Source organism: Pelecanus crispus, chromosome 7 (genome assembly GCF_030463565.1).
Source record: "Pelecanus crispus isolate bPelCri1 chromosome 7, bPelCri1.pri, whole genome shotgun sequence".
NCBI lineage: Eukaryota > Metazoa > Chordata > Aves > Pelecaniformes > Pelecanidae > Pelecanus > Pelecanus crispus.
The window spans coordinates 35,765,122-35,789,349 of NC_134649.1; the positions used below are offsets into that span (position 1 = coordinate 35,765,122).

Sequence of the window (24,228 nt, forward strand, 5' to 3'; positions counted from 1 at the left end):
GGTCTTTACAGTACAAAGACCTTGCTTTTGTTTTTTTCTTTGAAATACGAGTATGATTTTTTTTTTTCTAGCTCTTGTTTTACTACAATGCAGTTATTTTTCTCTTAGTAGAACAATTTCTCTGGGAAGGATTCTCATGCTATTATCTATCACCTTCCTAAGAGTCTTTCTAAAAGTCTCATTTAGAAATAATTAGCATTAGTAATAATTAAAATGACACTCTCTCTTCTTCTAGATGTGGTACAAATGCTAATAAATACTGAAGAGTATTAAGGGTATATAAGGAGAAAGAGCCTAACCATTATAATTCGATGCCATTTTACATGGATGAGAACCAGAATCTTACAAGTATGTTGGATGTCATATTATGTGTAATGATGTTCAGCTTTAGAAATTTCTTTTCCTTTTGATACTATGAGTAAGGGCAAGGCTGAAAAAAATTCTTGTTGTCTAAAATAGGTGTATTGTTTTCAGTTCTCTTCTGTGTGTAGACAAAATGGACATGGTATTGCTGTCTTATGCAATGTGAAACCTCTTCAGTGCTCTTAAGGTTGAATAGTACATGGTTAACTGGAGTGTAGCTCGAGGGGTTTTTTTTACCAGATTTTAGAGGTATGATCAGAAGCTCCTTCTCAGTTTCTGCCTCAGTTCACTTCTGCACCCTGTTCTGGCTTCCCTGGTAGTTCACTTTGTATGTCTAAAAGGTTTTTGAAGGGCTATTATTTAAATGTTCAAGACAAATTTGCTTATAAATTGGAGTTGAAAAATTCTGGTCCTAACAAAAGGGATAAAGAACTGTTATCACCTGACAATCAACATCCAGTTCTTAATCCAGTTACCTACACCTTTTTGGTATCCAGGGATTCCAATAATTTTTCATCTTTTGAATAAAAATTTAGGTGATTTAAATTGTGAGCTTTCTAAACTCTTTGTGGTGCTTTAGCAAATCAACTAATGCTAAAAGCAAGCAGAGTAAAAAAAGTTGCATAGTATATACTTTAAAACAAATTAAAAAAAATTAAGAGAAAAGTATTACATTACGGTTTTCCTGTATCCTCAAAATTTTACTTAAACCAGATACTTCACTCTATGTAAGCTCATGTTCTCAACTTTGTGCTAAACTCTGATCTGGTGGTATAATGTAAGTTTAATGTAAGATCTTGGTCTTAGAGTGGTAAAAGAAAAGGGGACACATCCAAGACACAGACAGTTCTTATAGTTCATTAAAATCATACTACATCCTTATTACTTATATGAAAGCAAAACCAAACAGTAGTTGAAAACAATAAAAAGCCCCAATGTGCAGTGTAAATAAAACAATTTTGGAGGCATCAGAAGACATAATGGCTTTCTCTGTGATAATATGATTGCTATACCAGAAAACAGTAAAGAAAACAAAAAGAAAAAAAACAAACAAAAAACCCCCAAACAACCCCCCCCAGTAATAAAGATATAAATTTCTTTTAATTATTTTCAGGTTAAATTAGTGTGCAGTGTTAAATATGATCATCAATGAAATTTAATGTCATGTCTGGACATATCTATACATTTTCTCAGTAGCAACAGAAGTCAGAATAATACTGCCAAATGATTTACATTGCTGTGTTCACTTCTGTACCGGTAATATAAAGAGACAGGCTGACTGACCACTAACATTGATTAAAGCAAAACTAAACAAACCTGAAACCTACTATCTCAGTAAAATTTAAATAACTATATTAATGGAAATATGGGAATTATTACCAGTCATGTCATTTAAGTTGTATTGCAACTTCAGATTTTGTAATAATATGTATTTAAGCACTTTGGAAGTTTCTGATAATTTCAGGGCCAGGAACATTTAGGGACCTGTGCCTCTAGATCTAGCAATTAGTTCTGAAGGTCTGCTCAGAGATGGGAACATTTCGAGCACTCTATGAATTTAAAAAACCTACTAATAAGTCATTCTCTGCCAGAATAACTATGCAGTCCAAGAGTTTGTGACCAGTAAAATACAGGCATTAGGTTTAAATAAGCATAGGAAATCAACCTGAAGGATAGCTCTTCACTGCTGGTGCTCGTGTGTTTATCCATCCTCTTAGAGTCAGTTGTAGAGCTCATGTTAAGTGATATTACAGAAGATATAAATTAGCTTTAGACCCTTTGTGTGTTTGTAACCCAGAATATTTGCAACAATTTGAGAGTTGGAACTTCTAGAAATTTGAAATCACTGCACAGATCCTACATGAGATACAACAAGGACTATCAAAATGACCAGCCCCTAAAATAAATATTATCTCACTTTATGCAAGGTAAGTCTATGTGTTCCCCAACAGAAAAAACCCAATGGAACAAGTTTTAGAGAAAACTTATTTACAGTCTCACAAACCAGCATTAAATTTCTTTATGGTGGAATGTAAATGTACTATGCACATTTAGTTCTCTTGTTTGTGTTGTCCACAGTTGAAGTGCAATTGAACTATTCATCTCTGTAACTTTAAGAAGGTCACCCTCAAAATATAAAACTTCATCATCCAACAATCAAATAGCTGTAACATTTGGAAAAGGCTGTTCTTAATTATTCTGCTATTGGTAGCACTCTAATACTGATGATCCCATTTTTGGAAACTGTTATTTTCAGTGTTTTCTCTATGAGATAAAAAGACTAAATACACAGATTTCAATGTAAATTGTGTCACTTAGTATTACATGTTGTGTACCTTACCATTAGTTTTATTTGGAGTTGTCTCTATCCAATTCCATGCATGAATGTTTGTATAGTTTTTGATCAGGAAGGAAATACCTACTATATAACAGATAAGAGAACAGTTATATCCATAATTTCTATGGGCAAATCTAAATATAGTAATGTTTATACATAATATATGTTTGCATATATAAACAGAATTAACCATGGACATCTATTTTGCACTAGTAAGTTTTTCTTTATTGATGTAATAATGAAAATAGAACCCACTCCCTTTAAACACATATGCATGAGGCCAAAATTTTGTTCATGGTGTGTGGAATGTTCGTGGAGTGTCTGATTTCATGAATCAGTTCTGCTACTTCAATCTTTAGTCATGTGGCTTATATGTAAAATTAACATACATCTTTAAAAAAATAATTAATTATTTATGACTAAAGTTTCTAACCAAACTTTGCATTTAAAGTAATCACTCTGGGTAATTTAAATACAATCTTTCCTGCAAATATTTTGTATTCATTAGAAAGAGAGAACAGTTAGTTTATGCAATTAAAAGAATCACAGTCACAGACTCACAGAATAGCTGAGTTTGGAAGGGACCTCCCGTAGATCATCTAGTCCAACCCTGTGCTCCGGCAGGATTAGCTGGAGCAAGGTTGCCCAGGACTGTGTCCAGCTGGGTTTTGAACATCTCTACAAACTCTCGGGGCAGTGTCCTCCAGTGATTAATCAATCACTCTTACACTGAAAATGTACAAATATTTCTATGAGTATGGATTTCTTTTCTGTTAATTTCAACATAAAGTTCAGAGAGCAGATGCAGACAGATATGACTTAATTAACCATTTAAAAAGTTGAGCATATTTAGATTTTTTTTGTGTGCTAATGATTCTCATTTTAGAAACAAGCTTGCTAGACAGTGCATTAGAAATTCTTCAGTCATTTACATTAATAAACAGTTATGTATTTTAGAAAATGTGTAAAATCTTCAAAAGGTGGAGCCATTTTATTACAAAGATGTTTGGAGTGTATATATAATTTTTTAGTGTGCTCTGCTATTTCTTAATTCCAATCTGATACCTTTGCAGCTCCTCTGTTTTCTCTTTTGCATATTTCACAAGAGCTAATTTCTTTCATTTCTGTCATCTTTATAGAATTCTTTTTAAAGAGAGAACTAGAATTGTAGTTTTCATCTATATTTTATGACTCTCTTCTCCATAGCAACATTTACATTTCCTCTGACTGGTATACTTTGCATGCAGTGCACAGTCTATCCTTGACTAAAATGCTGTAGTTACTGCAAAATATGTGGTAGCACAGTAAAACAATTATGTGAATAAAGAAGGATTGGTATTAAATCCCTTGAAAAATCAAGTGCATTTTCCTTACAGATGTTGGCCCAGTAAGGTGCAGGTTAATGTTCCTCTTTTAATATTTATACTGAAATCTTAACATCAGGAGCATCCCAGTAGGAGACTGAATTTTATTTCTTCCTCCATGTATGCATATAATTTTCTGTGATGTCCCTAGTACTTACATGGTTCTAGGAAGTGGAGAATAAGTGCATAGATTGTAAAAGAAAAACTGCCAAAATCATAACATTTTAATGCTGTATCTCACAGCAACCGAGTAAGTAGATTTTAAAGCAGAAAATTTACATTTTCTGCTAAAAATTGAGAGTTTGAATGTTCTTTCTATTCTCTCCCAAGTTTTTGCCATTTTTGGGAAGAGCTGTGGAAGCCTGCCTAGCAATGTATGAAATGGTTTACATTTCTTTGTACGCATAAATAAACTGTTATGTACGCTTACATTTAATTGTATTATATGATGCCATAAACAAACAACCTATATTATAGAGTGCCTGGCACATGTATGCACTAAGTGTTCTATACTTTTTTTGTCTCATTCTTTTCCGAGGAGCTTCACTAGTATGTGTGACATCTTCCTCCTTGCTGTGGTGTTACAAGTACAGGACCAACGTGCTTGCCACAATATTTCACATCTTTTCTGAAAGTGTATTTTCAAAAAGTAAAAGTTCTAATAACATACATTCAATGCCAAATTCAGAGTCAGTATGTGACGTACAGGGTGAGTCTGAACGTTGCAAACCACCATAACTTAGCTATGCATAGATGTTAAATTTGGTGCAGCCCAGAAACTATTTACAGAAATGGCTGTACTATCAAAACTGTATTTGTACTTGTTGATTATTTACTGGCATGTTTGTACTTAATTTCTATTGATTTGTATTGTATCTGATTATGGAACAATCAAGTCAGTAGGGCTGTTAGCCGTTTTCTGAGACTGGTGACGTTGAAGTGCTTGGCAGGAGAATAAGACTGTGGAAATGAGGTCAGTGAATGTAAAATAAGAGTTATGTCTTTATTTTTGAATACTTTAACATAAATTGCAACAATATAATTTTTTTGACAAAGATAATTTCATGCAATCTTTATTAGAAAAATAGAAAATGGAAAGTTAATTTCAGTGTGATTTATATTATTTTTGTTTCTCTAATAATAGAAATCAAAAGGTTTTGGTATAACAAGAAACTGTTGAGTATAATTTAGTCTTGCAGGAGATTTTTTTTTTTTTTTTGCTATTCTTCAAACATAAGGTTAAATTCTGATTCAACAGAACAATAAGGTTATAATTTTAGTATGTTTTCCTTTAAGATTTCTAGACTTGGTTTCTTGGAAATCTAGGACATACAGCTACATCATGTTTTGAATAAATTGTTGAAATGGCTATAAAATATTTTAGAAGTGTATGGCCTTTTTGTTTTGGAATTATCATTAAGTCATTTACAAAGTCAGTCTTTATGAACTTCTTTTGTTAAAGGTCAAAGGAGACAAACTTTATGAGGTCTGGCATGGAGTACTTAGCAGAACTTCTGGTCCTGTAACATACGCCTCCTGCTTCTAAAGACAGTATTTCATCTATCCATGGTTTTGTTCATTTCACTCATGTTGGCCTCACAGTTATCTGATCCAAGAAATAGTGCAACATCCTTGATGTTGGACTCCTTTGCCTGTCTTGGTTTGCTTTAGCACGTTAGTAGTGTCTGCAATTTTTCTTTTTCTGATAATACCAAACACATTTCCATGAAGGGCTCAAAACAATTCTAGATTATTTGCAAATGTGGAAAGCATGACACTGTGTGCAATAACAGTATTGAAAAACATCCTACAGTTATTTATTCTGTGTTACATTGTGTGACAGGACCCCAAGTTGACCTGAATTTAGAGGTGGAATTCTCAACACGTCTTTCTGGAATCAAGCATACTGGGAACCTCAGGGGCTTGCAGTCTCTGAAGGGTATTTTTTTACAATACAAAATAGAGTAAGAAAATTTGTTTGGTAAAGAAAATTTGGGTTTTGTGGGAAAGAGAGATTAAAAGAAAAGAGTTTGAAAACAAATCCCCGTCCCTTTTCTTCACTGTGTCCTTGCAAGCCCCTATGCTCTAATCTTGCTCTTTAATCTATCCATTTTTTTAAGGTTGCAGCAAAATTTACACAGTGCCCTCAAGATCCCTAAGTCTACTTTTCTACATCAGAAAATTCTCTCGGGTTTCCCCTGGTGCTTATAGGTCTGCAGGCTCCTGTCCCTGCCATAGCTGGCAGCACTGCAAGAGCCTCTTCTTACTAAGCAGTTGTGTGGAGGAAGGTACACTTCCCTTTGTAGGGCTCCTTCTAACCCAACCTGCAACAACCAGGAGACAGCAAATGGCCAGACTTCCTCCCCGCACCTCAGCCACGGTCATTTTAGCAAAACATGTATTACCCAGACAGTAAGCTAGGAGCAAGTAAAACAGGTATATACTCTATCATGTATCTTTAGAGACAATTACCAGAGGGAGGAAGAGACACTAATGGAAAACAAATAGGAACATGAGGTACTTCGGTATGGTTGGAGCTGGATAAAGACATCAAAATGGCATAGTTTACCATAGGTGCAAGTAGAATAGAAAGATCTGCAGTGCTTTTTTGAGGGCCAGGAAAAGATCATATAGTTTACTGCAAAACTGCCTCTTGGCAGCGTATAAAGCAAACCACAGGAATCAGAGGTACCCGCTGGGTTTTACACAGAGAGAGGCAGTTTTTAGACTATGCAATAAAGGGTCAGACCAGAGGACTATTACTGTTATTGTTAGCAAAATTATTTGTTTCCTATGGCCTCCCAGAAGGGGTAATGTCAGACAAACCTCTATAGTTTATTTCAAAGGAATTTGTAGCAATTATTAAACTGAATTGCTGACATATAGGATCTTGTAACAGTCAAGTTTCAAATCAACAACAGGATGAAGATTTGCCTGATTGTAACAAAGACAGATTTCTTTTCTTTTAAGGAAAAGACAGTGAACCTGGATTTTGAAGCTTAGGTGAAAAGTGACAAGAATGCCAGTCTAGGAAAAAGAATAATGGAATTCAAATCTCATCTGCTGACCCTATTATTCTTAATCAAGGCTGTGACTACTAATATTTCAGACCAAGGAAATACTCTTCATTTTATAAAAGGCTATAAGCTGAATCCAGCAACAGATAATATGGAACTCTGATTTGTCAACTCATATCAATGTGCTCTTGGAAATAATCTCAGTAAAAGCAATAGGGTTAGTTTCATGTACAAAAGCCTGTAGCATCTAGTTTGTGTGGTAATTATTAATAGGAAATCCTCACTTGCATTCCACCTGACCGTAATTCCTTCACATGGCAAAACTTGACCAAACCACATGTATCTGAAGGGATGTGCTCAAACAAGAGTAAACTCCAGTTCTGAAAACAAGTAGTAAAAATTACATCAAAGAGTACTAATATTTGTGTAAGGATTCAACTCAAATTTGAAGTCCAAATAGAGCATTGTGTGTGTGCATGCATTTGTGTTTTGGGTTTTCGTGTTTGTTCAGGTTTTTAATGTTCTCCCCTACTCACCCGCCCCCTTCCTTGAACCTATCTCCACTGTATGTGGACTATAAGCTTTCTAATTTAGTTTGAAAGTTATCTGGAAGTATTTCTGCAATGATACTTCTCTACCTAACATTGCATATGTTGCCTTGGATGCCTTGATTGTATTTAAAGTACTGTTTTGTAGAATATGGCATACAAATTAGCTCATTATGAAAACATATGAGTTTGCTATGTGTAGTGGGCTTGGACAAACTGTAGAGTTCTTTAGTATTTATTCCAAAGGTGGAAATTTGGACATCATTCTTTGCTGCACTTGTCTTTATCTGAGATACCAATGAAAGGATGCTCGTAATTTTTACGTGTATTTAGCAAGAAAAAAAAACCCAAAAAACCCATCAACCCCCCCAAAAAAACAGTATTAGAGAGAAAACCAGTTTCAGTGCTACAATAGGAAATTAAATTCATATTGCAACTTTCTGTTTTTGTTTGAATGAAATAAAGAAAAACTTCCACTTATCAGAGTCAAAGCAGTTAACCAAATTGAAGACTACTAAGTAGCTAATCATTCAGAAAAGTTTTAAATGACTCTAAGTAATGCTCTAACCTGTTACACAGGATTTAGCTCGTGTACTTACAGTTCATCAGGTATCTGCAATTTCTGCAGAAACCCTTGTATATCGTTCTATATAATCAATTATTTAAACAACAGGCTTTTAAAGAAACACATATAGGTTATACTTTAATGTGATCATGGCTCATATTTTGCTATTGGATCATTCAAGTTTTAGGATGAACGAATTTGCAGCAATTCTCGCTGCCATGAATTTTGTTATATTTTATATGGTGAAAACAGAAATCGTGGCTAGTTGCTTTCAGTATTTGTGAATTAGAGATCACATGACAATTCTTTCATGACATATACTAATGTGGACATCAGCTTTTAGCAGAGTACTACATGGAAGTTTTTTTTTCTATCTGTTTTAATTCAGAGCAAGGACAAAAGGTCAGTCAGAAGCTCACTAGAGATCCTGAAGGTCTTTTCGCATTTGGTATTGATTTACCTGCCTGTTTCTGCGTTCATCTGATGCCTGTAAAGAAACAATTTGTATTGAAAAAAAGAAATTTTCTGAGAAGATGCATTTAGCACAAGGCTAAATTGCTGTGTATGGTGAATTTCTCTACAAGTATGAAAGTAATAGGAGAATAATTCAGGAAAAGGGAAAATGTATTGTGCCTGTGATAGTTTATTTTTCTGAGTTCCTCTCCATTACCTACAATGGGTTTTCTTTTTCCTAAAGTGAAAACAGAACCAATTTTTTCAACTCCTGATAAATAAGGTATTTTATATGTAATGGAGTCTACTGCCTGCTTTCCATGCCTCTTTACGTGAGTTGTTGCTTACAGTAAATACTGTGCATACAACCAGGTATGGCTAATCTTGTCTAAGAACATCTGTGTGATATAAACATGCATATATGCATAAACAGTTTTTATTTGCATATATGTACGTATAATCATACTTGTGTTTACAGTACAGGAATGTATTGTTCTATTCATATATACATTATTGTGTATTATGCATATATGGTAATACGTTTGCATAAGTAATCACTAACTTTCTTTTACCATTTTGGTTTTCTTTCCTCTGTCATGGAGAATACAACCTTCTACTTTAATATGATAAACCACTCTTAATGTCAATTTCCAATTTCATTCATAATAAGTGTAGGTTTAGATGTTTACAAACCAAAAATGGCTGGTTTTAAAACTAAAACTATCTTCATGTTGAATTATATTTGTGTACAGGAAGATGGAACTACTTCACAGTTCCAGTGTGATACCATATCTGATGAGAAAACAGTCCTCTTAGCATCGTGGTATTTAACAAATTGCATGGTGCTTTTGTGATACCTAGTAGAGAAGCTGTCAAATAATAAACTAAGTTAATAAGCCCTCAATAAGTTGAATCAATTGGCAATGTAAACTTAGTTTCTCTAGTTTCTTTCCTTTATACTCTATGCTACGTTTGTGATTTTATGAATACAACAGCTAACGTACCTGTTCAAATTAATTTAATGTATAACGATTGCTTGTTCTGTTTTGTTGTTTTCCAGCTCCCTCAGGCTCAAAAGGTAAAATATTTTAATCAAATCTTAGTCATTCAAAGTAGTCACCAGTCCTTCATGTTTCCATGGTGTTGTGAGTATGGTACAGTAGTGATCAGTGAAACAGTTCACTGTAATGGGGGCTCTGTAGTTGAGCAGCAAGAAAGGTAGCTGACATCAAGGCCAGCTAAGGTACTTGCTGAGAGCAGCTCTTCAAACATATGAGCTATTTTAACATGACAGGCATATAGTAGCCTACAACTTTTAACACAACAGGGAGGCTATTTTATCAACAATTTGAAATAATAGTAAGGATAAAAGAAATCACCCCATTATTCCATGTGAAACACCTCTGGATCATTTTGTCTCTATTGCAGAGATCGCAGAACCCATGGTATAGCTGGTACCCTTTCACTGCTCCCCACTGTATCTATCAACACACCTTTAAATACATCCAACCTTTGACTTCTCTAAAGGGTTGCATACAATTTTCATACAATATGCTCTTGCCTTTAAACAACTTCTGCATTGATATGGTATGTTACCAGAGTCACCACTGCACATCATGATAGCAAAATGATTGTGGCAAACTCGAAGTATTGCTTGATGCCTGTTGCATCATCCTTGTATATTTCACAAATATAATTAAAGCTTCCAGAAATAGAAAATCTAGATGCTATTTTATGGTTTGCTGTGAAAAATATTAAATGAAAAAATGAATGGAATACACTGGGAAATTGCAATACTCTCTTGTCCAAGTTGTTCTTATTGTGCTAAGTAAAGCACCTTTAATAAGAAATGTCATAGCAATTAATCAGTTAAACATCACTACATCACTGTTATTAACAGTCTTGGATGATGACCAAAGTTCAGTTTTTAATGAAAGCTATAGGTTCAGTGATCTTCAATGAACAGCTGTTGCAGAATGGTGAGGGCATCCATGGAACTCAAAACTTTAAAATGGGTAATTAATATATCTCATCCACTTTTTAGTTTAAAAAGCAAGAAATATGAGCATGGGAGCTTTTATTTTTATGGTCCTAGGTATATTTGAAATTTCCTTGCTTGTGGTGCTCAGAAAATTCTGTTTCAAATCTGCAGGCAATATGCTATTTTGTGACACTGGACTATGTCCATAGTTTGTTCTTGTGTTTTGATAGCTGCAGAGCCTACCAGATGTGATACGGTAACAAGAATTGTTGTTTTGGTTTTTGGTTTGTTTTTTTTTTTTTCTTCTGGAAATATATGGTTTAAAGAAATCTTTTGTTTACAGCTTCCTGGAAAAGTAGGACTAAAAGACTAGCTAGACTGGCTAACTTGGGCTTTTTCATGTTCACCTTGTCTAAAAGTTTCTGCCAAATGCTCCTCTTAACAGTTTGCAGAAAGAAGAGACAGAGTGAGGTTATAACATGCTGGTAGAGAAAGACATAACCAGTCAGGCTGTTTACCAGATAGTGTCATGTGGTGCTTCATTATACGTTCTGATGTCCACAATTCTGAGCTATTAAATAATGTTCTGGTACAAATTACTGAAGTTCGAGATTAGCGAAGAAGCACACAGTTTTCATGGAAGGTCAAAAATGCCAATTTTCAGTGCGTTTACGCCTTCAGCATACTAATGCAGAACTAAAGCCACACATTTTGTATATGTATGCATAATATCTAGTTGACTGTATGCTTCTTTTATGCAGAGAAAGAGGAGAGGGGTGGGAAGGAAGGAATGGGATAGGGCGGGAGGACAGATACAAGTAATCCTCAAGGGCTTTTGATAACTTCAGGTAAGAAATAAGCCTTTTCATAAGCATGGCCTAATAGCTTATGAACAAAACAAGAGAATCTTTGCTTTCTACAGGGTGAAGGGAAGCAGCACAGGGCTGATGCATGCCTTTATGAATGACGAAGTCACTAGTGTACGTGTTTTGCCATATGGTGTCTGAACTTGTACTGTATTTTTGTTGGAATCTGTGTATCATCTTGCAAATGTTTTCTCTATAAACATTTCAAACAGTCATGTCTCTCTAAACATGTTCACTTTAATCTTTGTGTGATCTGAAAGAAAAATGTGGCATTCCAAGTTTACCTTTACTATTTTATATCCATTATAAATACTTGGTCATCTTGATGAAATGCATTATGTCTTTTATGCGAAACACTTTGGCTACAGCCTTCTCAGTGTTTAGTCAACGTTCTGTCGTGATTAGCTATTGATTTTGAAGACCTGTAGGTTCTCAGTTGTCTACGGCAGTTAAATAGCAATTAAAACCTGTTACTGTTATGCTATCTGCTCTAAATAAAATTGTTGCAAATTCAGGATTGGAGCGCAGGTGCAATAAAGTATGAGGAGTTTAAGGTGGATGTCTGTTGCACCATGATATTTGTCTTGAAAAGATCTTTGTGATATACCCTATACTTAAAATAGAAAATACTGCAAAAACAAACAAATAAAAAAACCCACCATAATATCAGGTGATAGATATGCTGATTCAGTATGGTTATGTAGGTTTCAGAAGAAAATATGTCTAGGAAGAGCTAATGTATCTAAAAGAAAGAGTCGCTATCTAGACAAATAGAGCAAATTCATGTGAATTTTATATGTCCTCTGTGTTGCTTTTCTGCATGTTTTTAGGTAACCATCCCACAGGGCTGTGAAAATAGTGATAAAACAAAATAACTCAAATTTACCAATTTTCAGACTTTTTCAGTTTGGCTTCCAAAATGACCTTTATCTTTGAAACACTTTTGAAAAGCAGCTTTTGTATTCATCAATGAGGAAAAGCTATTCTTTCTTAATAGCTCAAAAAGGTGTTTTGTTTCCTGGTAGGAAAGCTTTACTTGCTTTCTCAAGCAAACACAGCAGGATTCCAAATCTGTTGTCCTGCTCCTGCTGTGATGTTTTGTTCTACTTAGCTTGTGTGAAGAGGTAGAAGTGAATAAATTAGGCACACAAATCAGAAGCAGATAGTTGTGCTTAGGAACATTTAGTAAAGTTTTATTTACTGATTCTCTCATGAATGGAATCATATTTCCTCCATATAGAAATGTTTTGATGATATTTGTTGCCCAAAAGTTCCTGACAGCTTTCTTTTCTCTTTCTGTGTTATCCCTTAACTTCTGTAAGTAGTGCTTTGCCCTCCTTTTACCTTGATGCTATCATCTTTCAGCCATTTGGGAGCATCATTTATCATTCCTGCATCATTTACCTTCTTATACTTTGAAGTGTTGAATTAACTGTCACTGGGAGTAGCAAATAGAAAATTTGCAAAGCTGCTATTTCATTGAAGTGCATGACTAGTGATTTTAGCATTTTTATAAAATTATAGGAGTTAAATTGAATCTAATGAAGTACAAAATAATCATGAAGTAACCATTTTGACCCTGATTTAGCATTCCTTTGGATCTGTTTCCTGCTGATGAGAGGCTGTTGTCTTTCAGTTTCATAATATATATAAAGTTGAATGATCCATTCAGAAAACCACATTAAAATTTTCACTTACATGTTAATCGCAATTTAAATTTAGTTTCCAATTTCCCTCTCACACTTCTCAACAGACAAGCTGCCTTTTAATAACATTTTTGAGTCAGAAATTTTCAAATTCCCACTAAGTAACTATTTTACAATATGAGGGGGTGTTGGTGTTTAATTTCTGTGTGCTAAACATGGAAATGTCTGTCTAACTTAATACACTCACACAGGTTCCTATATTGTCCCAGGCCATAATTTGACTCTAAGGCAAAATAATAGCTATTCCTTATTCTTGTATATATTAAACACAATTAAATGGTCAAATTCCAATTCTCTGATGCTTCCAGCCTGTGTCATTACTCTACTCAGCACATAAAAGCACGGTAGTCACAGGAGAAGACAACACCTCATGAAGCAAGCCTTTGCGGAGTGGGGAAAGGAAGAAGGGGGTGGGTTGGGAAGGTGGCAGAGTTATAACAAGGTAGTGAAGAAAAAACCAAAAGCTTCAGCATGAACCTCATACTTCAAATACATCCCTACGGAACTGCTGTCTGCTGTGGGTAAAGTTTCAGCAGCAGCATTGTGGCAACCACTTTCGACACTGGTCCCTTATCAGAGGGTTTACAGTGTTCCCATGCCCCACAGTTTTACCCCACTTCCAGTCCCTCTGAATATAGCAATGTTTTTCCCCTACTTTTCAATTGTTTTTTCACAAGGCTGTACAGGCTATGACAGCAGACCTTCACTTTGACCTATTTCCTCACTCAAGTCCCTTAAGTCCTATTTCCTTCCAGGTCTACAGACCAAAGTTTCCTATGTCAGCATAGCTGCACAGCCCTCCTCAAACAGTTGCTCAGGTGCCTCTGTTTAGCCCCATCATGTCTCCTAACCTTGCTTCATTTTTTGATTCAGAATGTTAGCTCCAATTTTAAGCGCTGTCCTCTAGATGTAACAGCCTTTGGACCTTTCCTGCATTTCAACCTGTTGGTAATTTAATTAAATATTGTGGAAATCAAAGCTCCTGTTGTGGGATGGTCAAAAATTGACTAGGAACACTGTAGATCCAGAGAAAATAGAATAAAAGGAATATTATTGGGCTAGAGATTAGTCTATGAGCAAATCTGGGCATTGTTGTGGTTATTTGATAGTTTCCATGAATCAGAACTGGTGGGAGATGAATCTGACTTTATGTGACACTGTTTGCTGCAACAGATATCCAGTTCTGTGGAAATGCACTACAGTTATTATAGTCCAATGTCAGTGCAAAAATGAGGAATATGTCAAGCAACAAAAAAGTTAGTGTAAAACAATTCTTATTTTGTTTTGTTAGGCATTGTTTAAATTGGGAAATGAAGACTGGATGGAATTAGCACTATGGAAGTTAACCTTTGAGCCAAGCTGAGCTGAACAGTCCTGCTAGGATTTCCTGATATACATATAATAGACACAATAAATCCGTATTTAAAATAAGATATTTTCAGGTTTCAGATCTAATATTTTCTTGGATTAATATCTTTTTAATGTGGTGAAAGTTGGTGAAAAAATTCTAGATATGGACACTACTAAGTCTGTGTCAGAAATTCTGGACAACCTACTGTAACTGTTCTTGACTATGCACTCCTAAGGGAAATGTTTCAGGGATCCTTCTCAAATTCCTGTTGCTGTAATGGAAACACCTAATGATATGGTTATTCTTTCCTGTGTATGTGTTTCTGGAGTAATTCTGGAGCCTGCCTTAATCTTTGTCCTGGGAGATGGATGTTAGTGCTAGATGTGAGGCTAAACTCTCTTTGGTTTATATGCTTCATGTGAGGAGTAAGTGGATGCTTGTTTATTTGTTGTTTCTGGAGATATATTTGGGGATGTTCTGACAGGGGTCAGGGGAGTTAGAGGGAAAACTGTAGCAGTTAAATCTATTTCTAAAAGGAGTTTTTCTCCAATTATAAAACTATTACTGCTAGGCATTACAGAGCTGTGACTTTCTCAGAGAGTAAGTTCTGTTTCTTTATTCTAAACAGCCAAGAGTCATTTAGCCTGGGAATGTCTTTTTCCTCATTCTTGAGATGATTTTTAAAGTTTTGTTATTGTTTGCTAAGCATTTTATCAAACTGAGTGTCCATGGCCCTTCTATAGATTCCTGCCTAAAACTGTTACCGCTAGGTTGTTTCAGTACAACAACTTTCTGGGGAAAACCACTAATGCTGGCTCTTTCATTCATCATTTTAGACTGTAGATGATAACTTACAAAATCCTGGGATCTAGTTGAAAACTCTGTGTTTTTCTTTGGGGGTCTAGCTTTAGTTTTTCTTGCCATTCGGCAACAAAACATACTGGTGCAAGTTGGAGAAACTGCAAGAACTTACTTTTTTGCAATACTATTAGATGAATATGTTGAAAAATGAATATTCGATAACATAATTCATCCAAAATTCAAATGAACTGAACTGAACTCAAGCATTGAAATACATGTATTTTTACTCTACCATTGTAATTCAGGAATAATAACAGTTAAACTACTTGTGTTTATGTGAGGATATTTTTCCAGACTTGAAGGATTAAGAAACACCTGAGGGGCTGTACTGTTCAGTAGTCTCCTATAAGCATATATACCCATATGTATGAATCTACCCACATTTAATGTTTCACTGAACTGAATTCCCATGTATTGCACCAATTTGAAATTTTTGTATGTTCGTTATCCAGGCAAGCGCTGTCAAATCGCTGGCATTTCATAGCTCTTTGAGGCTAAAGTTGCCTTGGTTTTTTTCTTGTAATGGTGGTTCTACTTAAATGGTGGCAGAGTTCTGCTTAAATATTCCCAGAATCACCTGACAGAAGAGGTCACTAGTTTTACTCATGATGTAAAAGAGATGGGAATACCTTCCGCTAAGGGCAAGAAGGAAAGAAAATGAATTAATGAAGATCTTGAGTGGAAGCTAAGCTCTGAAGGAGATTTAAGTTGAGGTTTGTTTTGTTGCTTTGGTTTATTAATAAACCCTAGAGGGAATTATGTTATTGTGAGTTGATATTCTTAGCAGAAGATGAAATGTGTAGTGTATTCAAATGTAGAACTAAATCAGAAATTAACAGCTCAGCAGAAAGGTAGAAAATGGAAGAATTTTTGAAATGGCTGGTGGAACAACAGCTGCTGCAGTATGAAAACTTAATTGTACACTGGCAGTACTGAAAAAGAGATGCTCATTCAGCATAGGGAGGAGTCCTTTTTTCTGGTTTTCAGAGGAGAAACCTGAATATGAAAAAATACCATACTGCAAAGGTAGTACACTGCCTGTGTATACATGGTTTGCCTGGGGTCAGAGGTTCCAGTATATAGTGTGCCTTTGCCACAAGAAGGACTGTAATTAGCCTTCGCATTGCTTTCACATTACTGTTCTGTCTAAGGAAACAGGCAGACCAGTACTGGTCAATACTGGCCAATTAGACTGACTAGTAGAATAGTGAAGTCTACTGAGGTATGAGAGAACTGAATTTAGAGAAGAAGCACAGACTGATTGTGTTTATGACGGAAGATACCTTCGTATATGAACTGGCATAGACAAATCTGTGTTTCCTCTCATGAAGGTATCTTCCTGATTCATTAAGGGAGATGCTGATTACAGCACTCCTCAACTGCAGTCCTTAATCAAAATGAATCAGTCAGAGAACAACTTAATTGCATTGGAGCAGAAGAAACTGAACTAAACTTTAGGTCATTTCTTTTTTTCTTTTCTTCTTTTTTCCTAAACAGTGGCCACTGTGTTTTATGGGGCAGTCTGCTTCCCCATATTACATTCCATACTTGCAAAATAAAACATTCCAATATTCGGATGGGTAAACAGTTTCTTGAATAAAATGTCTTTGCAGAACTCCTGTGATAAGGTAAACTCAGGGTTTTGTTTTGAAACGCATAAGGCTTATGTAAACATGCTAATTTGGCTTTTGGAAAAAGCAGGCACTTCCTGCTTTTCTATGGAGAATAAATATCTAACAGAGTAAGGAAAATGTGAAAGGACAGGCACTTAGTGCCATACTGCATATAATCAGAGTTCTGTATTGTTTAGCATGAAGATGACTTTGCAAGAGTGGAAGCTTGCTGTTGTCAGACATTTAAGATAGTTAGTGCTTTTATAAATACAGATCTAAATAAATATAGGAAATTATATGTAAATACAAATAAATATTTATGATATAAATATAAATACATAATACAGGCCTGGCCTCATTTGCCTTTTTTAAGAAATTACTCTCTAAGAAAGTGACTTTGATACCTGTAATACCTTTTAAAAAGCCATGAGTAATTTATCGCACGTCTTTCCATTTTTATTTTTCTGTCCAGAATTTTTGGATCCTTATATTTATTTTCTTATTTAATTCTCATTTGACTAATTTTAATTTGCTGACTGAATCATCTGACAATGCCTTAAGCATTGCTCTTGAATTCTTATTTTTTATTTGTGTTAGTTTCCTTCTATTTCCAGTAATCCAAAACCAAGAATTTGAAGAAACTGGAATTCACATCCACTTCTGAAACCAGGAAGTACTTTCTTCAAAAATTGCAAGGGACCTTAACAAGCCTGTCTATGCAGATACGTTTAAGTAGAACAAAATCCAAAGTTAGTGCACAGGTACCATCACTGGCCTAAAACTGTTAAAATGTTTTTCAGTGATTACTTTATGGTTATATTTTGCCAATATCCCTAAAAAGGCAGCAACAGTTAATAGCTGTCTAGAATTTTCAGAGACCTAACGACATTAGATGCCCAAGTCCTGGCAGAGGTCAGTGTTATCTGGAAACTAAACTTCCTGGAGCATCTTTGAAAAATTCATCTCTAGGAAACGGCAGCAATATCCAACAAAAAACCCTTTATTTGCAACTGGTTTTGTACTATTCCACCAATTTTGATTTGGTTCCATCTTATACCCTGCAGGATGTTGTACTGAATCTGGGAAGTGTATACATGCATTTCAATGCTGCTTCTTATATTGTTTAATTTTATAGCAAAAAATACTGAGCAATAAAACGTTTCAAAAGGCACTTCAAAGCACGTACCTTTTCTTTAGTTCACATCTGTTGGTAGCCTCAAGTATTGGAGCTTGCCAGTGGAATTTTTATTTCCATGGAGGCTTGGGGATGAAGCAGCTTTTATTTCCTTGCCGTTTTCTTGATATTATGTAACCACTTGAAAGAAATAAAAATGCAGTAATTGATATGCTGCTAAATAGGGAAGAGACAGGACTTTAATGACAGTCAGAGCCTATGTGTGTTAACTAGTGTGGGGCCCCGGGTAAAGAATAAGCTTAGACACTTATCAAGGATATAAAGATTGAAGAAATAGAAAGGAGCTTGATTTGTTAATACTTAGAGTCATGTGTAAAGAGACATTATTAATCAATTGGAAAAAAAAAAACAGTATAGTAGTAGAGGGGAAGAAAAGAAATAGAGGGTTTTCTTTGAGAACAGAACAAGAATTCAAAACAAAGTGTTGGAGGAATTGAAAGTCATTCGTGGCTCTGCAGATATATTTAGATGAGGTTCCAACATTTGGGTGAACTTTGGTCCAAATTAATCCTTATTTGTGAACACCATTGGTTTGCCAACAACATTTTGTTTCAGCAGAAACTATATACATAACAAACATAATATTATGTGAATATATTTTTGTCAAACCTCACTCTTTGTTTCCCATGAACCCTGCCAACCCCCCAGAATATGTGGGGGTTAGTAAGGATGAACCAAGTAAGCTTAGCATGTAGCTTTAAACAATTTTGAATCATCAGACTGTGGGGAATTATTATGCCACATAAAGCATACCTTTGTAAAAATGGCAGTAACTATTAGTATTAGTTACTCATAGTAATTACTCCTAAGATACTGGAAGGACAAAATTGGATAAGGTACAGCCTATTTAAAGTTTGAGTTTAAATTCATGGTGCTTCACGTTTCAGTCATTCCCGAGGACCCTTCACTGTATGTAACTAGTAACCATCCATCTGGTGACGTTATTGCATTATAGTAGGATAACTATCATTCGCTGTATTTGCCAGTAACACTAAAAAAAACCCCGCTTCTATGTGTAACCAAGTTATTTGTTGCCTGCTTAGAAACATGCATTTTGTGCTTATTTAAAAAAAAAAAAAAAAATCATTCTTCAAGATGTTTCCTGTAAGAAATGTTTGACTACAGAATTTCCTCTTTTACATGCCTATGTAATTCTTTTCTGAGCCTATGACTTTGTGTGTCCAGTTGATGAGTTTGGGAATCATAAGGATTGTCTAAATTTTCTTTTGGGGAAAAACAAATAATAACTGAGTAACCAAAAAGTTTATTACTAATTACACAATAACCTGAACTGTTAAATTTAGTACAGTCATTCAGAGACTTTATCATTGCATATTGCTTTTGTTATTCTGAGATTGTGATATTTAACATTTTTCATTAAGCGTTAACGTCTAATTAAGTATTTGCTGATGATTAAAAAAAAATCCCAGCCAGTCCTCACAATATCAGTGATACATGTTCGTTCTGAATGTAACTAATATAAGCTGAAGTTTTATCAATGATTAGAGAGCATATTACTGGGCTTTTTTCCTCAGAATCACTAGATTTTTCAAACATTTGTATGAGCTGTTACAGAGTTCTGCTACATGTAAGAAATTGTCAGACTTGCAAAGCAACAATGCAAAATACCTAGATCATGGCTTCCTTTGCAATTTATTAATGGACTCTAGCATTAATTGTCTTAGCAGAAATACCCAGTGGCTAACATTCTACTCTTTCAAAGTATTTCTGCCAAAATGTCATTGCCCAGGGAATAAAGCTGCGCTCCTCCCCAGCAGATAATTCCTCACAATCTAACAATTTTTGTGAAGCAAATACTGCAGCTTGAGTTGGTGACTCAGTGAAACATCACAAATACGAGTCATCTATCATCCAGTTATTTGCTGACTCCACTTATGGAAGTGGCCAACAACTTGTTCATCTGCCAAACAAACGAAAAACCAAATAGGCTGGACTATAAGATTGCACTTCTATAGAAATGATTGCAGCAGCCAACCCTTGGTGGTACTTGTAGATATCATAATTACAGGGCAATCATTCTCTGCATGCTTCCATAGTTAGTTTTGAGAGTTAATGACCTTTTCTCTCAGAATTTCCCAGGAACTCCAGACTGGTTTTTTTTTCTCCATTTAAAGAATTTCAGACACCCTAAAACTTTACTGACAGTCCCTTGGCTGGCGTGCTATCCAATAAATTGTTTCTAGTAATCTCTTGAGAATGAGTGGACTCGTAAGATAATACCGTAAGATACTTGACAAATACATCATGTCAAAGAACAACAACCCTGGGCAATCATATGAAATCTCTAAACGCTCCAAGATGTCACCCCATAATCAGCAGAATGCTTTTTCACTTCCTGGTGTACATGTATTTGGGACTATTGACTGTCATACCACAGAAGGCCCCTCTCCATACAAATCATGTCAGCGTGCTTGACTGTACTACTCTGGCCAAGGAGAGTAAATTCTTACACTAGTTCAGCCGCATTTGACTTTCAAGTACAACCTCTGAACTCCCAGTGTTTTGCTGAGTTGTTGTTTTGGGGTTTTTTTGTTGGTTGTTTTGTTTAATAACTTACTATTGCTTAATAGATCAAAGATTATATCAGGGCTGAAAATATCTCTTCTTATTAAAACGGAAAACAAAACCCCAAACCCAAACGATCACAAGTTGGTTCCACCTCATGTCCCTATTGATTCCCTATCAGATGTAAACCTTCTTGATCCTAAGCCCCATTTGTGTTCCTGTCTGCAAACATTCCTCCTCACCATGAGATAGTGCCATGCTTCAGGGAACATACTTATTTGGGAAACTGAAAGCCTACTGAAGCAGACTTGGAGCTGTGAGACATGTAATGTTCTAGATTTTATTTGTCTGATTTGTTAATGCGAAACATGCTTCATAAAATACCTTGGTCATAATATATGACTTGTGTTCTTAAAATTTGGGGAGTTGATAGCTGTTGCTTCATTAATAACAAAAGCTTTGTTAACAAAAAATCAAAACTGCAGCAATTCTCAAAAAAATGTATTAGAAATACTGCCTGAGTACAGAAAATGTGACACTGATGTAGGGGTAGTTGGAGAATATCACAGTTGCAAGTGGGCAATGACTGTGACCTACAGTATTTCTCAGGAAGATCATCCCTATTGCCTTGTCCATTTGGCTAAACACAGATGCAACAAAGCAGACTTTAATTGTGTTCTACAAAATCTCCAGTTGTGATTATAACTGGATATGTCATGCCTTTAAATGTTGGATAAGGTTTTCAACTTTAAACATCTTCCCAAATTATAGGGGCAGAAAGAGCTTAACAGTAACTCTCAACTTCCTGCTTGAGTTATCTTTCATATGTAGATGGTGAAGATCTACAGGCACACAGAGCAGTGCTTGTCTGGAGCATCACAGTTAGCCTTTGCCTTATGGCAAGGATGTAGTCTGGCCAGAGGGCATGAAGAGTCTGAGCAATGTCACTCTCCTGTGGTCAATGATAAGTATTCTACATGTTTCTCTTGAATGGAACCAAGGTCAGGAGATCTTTTTTCTCCCTAAATTGAAGAAATATGTTGAAACCTGATGTGCAGAATCAGCTAATGCTTTATGCCACCTCTATGTCCAGCAAACTGAAACCGGATGGAGCAAAGATGCTCCTGGGATCCTAACTGGCCGTCATCCTTTCTGCTGCTGTGTTAGCTGATGAAATCCCAGTCTGGACCAGAACAAAGTGCATGCAACTCATGACCTCTTGTTCCTTGCTGGGAGAAAACAGCCTGAGGCAATGTTGGCAGAGCTGACACTGGGAAAGATGTAGAACAGAGCTCCAGCTGCTTTGCTACTGCACATGCTGCTTCCACAATCCACATTTCAGCCTCTCCGTATCTCTCATGGGAGACTGCAATAGGAATGAAGACAAGGCATCTTTCCTGCCAATGCAGACGGTGGGGTGGGCAGAGCTGGTATAGTTGAGATGGGGCCGGGGCTGGGCTGGGCTGGGCTGCACTGTCTGCAAGTCTAACTAAATAAGCGCCATTTAGATAAATTGCCTTATCTCATTTAAAATGAAGAGAATGTAATTGAAAAAATGCAATCATATGCCTGTAATTGTTCCTTAATTCTTAGAGATAATATTTCTTCTTCAAATATAGCTTGCTGATGATCAGGGATTGGTGTTGATGACAACTGTTGCCATGCCAGTATTTAGTAAGCAAAATGAGACTGTAAGTACTCAGACTATTTCTGTCATATGATAATGGGGTGACTGCAGTGAAGTTGCTTTAAGGGACCTAATAAGATTTAAGACTACTCTACAAAGTTTTCTTCTCCTCTTCTTATTTTATCTGCAGTTAGTATCCCTTTGTTAGCATAAAAATGTGGACAAATATCCCACATAACTGTATTCTAGAAACCATAGTAAAATCATTAAACCCTATGTCCAAGAGAAAATGTCAGATGATGCTAGGCCTTAGGGTTTTCTTACTTCTATATTACCTTTTTACAGCAAATAATCTATATCCTTTTCTTCTTTGCACTGATATGCTTCTATTCCATAGACTCAGAGTTGAATTAGTCATATGTATATTATGTACAGATCTGTTTATTTTTACTAATTTAACAGGTTATTATTACATGTACTTTCTCCTTAATGCTTACTCTTTCTTTTTTGTTTATCAAATGGCAGTAGAAATTGGGAAAGAAGGGAGTAACATATTTTTAACAATAGTTTTTAATTCAAAAAATATTTTGCATGAGGAAGTTTTCTGTTGAGGGACTCAATAGCTAACGAAGTTTGAATGTCTTTTCTATTTGAATTGCAGATAAAGTAGAAAGAAGCAATAGTATTGATTAAATGATGTTGTAGATGAGTTGTACCAGCATCTGCTTTCCCCACTTTTTAAATAATTTGTCTGTTATCTATTCACTTCTACAAAGTAGCTGCAATGTGAAATGAGCGGTGAGAATGTTCATTATTATTGTGGTTCTGAGTGCATCCTTTATTGTTGTTTCAGAGATCTAAAGGGATTCTTCTGGGAGTAGTTGGCACAGATGTTCCAGTTAAAGAGCTTTTAAAAACTATTCCGAAATACAAGGTAATACACAAATGATAATGTGTTCTTTATACTCAGTATAATATCTACAATATGATTTATTTAGCATGTTAATATTGTTTATACTGATGTAGCTCCATTATTTCACTCATTTTCCTCAGGAATTTTATCTCTGTAGTGTCTGATGGCTAAATGTCATTGGCATATGGCTTGATCTTCACATTTTTGCAGATCACAGTGTGCTCCAGAAGTTAAGATTAAGTATTGTCCATAATAAAATCAATGAAATGATTCAACCACAGAATATAACCAGAATACCACACAAAATAACCAGAAATTCATGCTGAATATTTGCATAAATTTGTATGAAAACCATGTGAAAACCTATCCTTAAAATGGCTTTAGGCTTCCTTCCTGTTTGTAGTGCTTCCTGTCCCAACTCCATGTCCCAGACTAGTCATCTCCTTGAATTAAAGCAAGTGGCACATTTCAGGAACTTGAGCAAGTTCCTGCCCAACCAGACTAGTGGTTCCTTCTCTCCTACTCAGTATTTGCTAGATATTTCCCTCTACTTAGTTTTCCAAAGTCAGAGACAACACTACTATAAAATTCTTAAAAAATAATTATCATAAAGGTTTTCAAAATGCGATGCATTTCATTGTGAAATGTTTGTAACTCAGTAAATGTAGGCTTCAGGCAAATGCAAAGATATAATTACTTTTCATTTAAATTTGATGCAATACGTTAGTATCTCACTACTTCTCTATGTCTGAAAAGCTTTACTATAGTGCTGTTTTATTCACAAATGAAAATTAAATGAATGTTTTCCAGTTAATTCCTAGCAGAAGTTTTTTGCAAGACAAATAAGCGCATAACACAATACCACAGACAGCCTTTACTAAGAAGCCAGCTATTGGAATAGCTACATTTTGACACACACCTGTACTGAGCATAAATTTGTA

The 24,228-nt window shown here is 35.4% G+C and overlaps 1 protein-coding gene across 1 annotated transcript in view; it reads left to right on the plus strand.

Moving 5' to 3' along the window:
- Nucleotides 1-24,228, plus strand: part of CACNA2D3 (calcium voltage-gated channel auxiliary subunit alpha2delta 3) — a 480,096-nt gene that overhangs the window by 333,431 nt on the left and 122,437 nt on the right. The window contains exons 14-16 of the mRNA XM_075713919.1: nt 9,709-9,726; nt 22,367-22,438; nt 23,228-23,308. Of these exons, the coding sequence (XP_075570034.1) occupies nt 9,709-9,726; nt 22,367-22,438; nt 23,228-23,308 (171 nt within the window). The remainder of the gene's footprint in view (nt 1-9,708; nt 9,727-22,366; nt 22,439-23,227; nt 23,309-24,228) is intronic.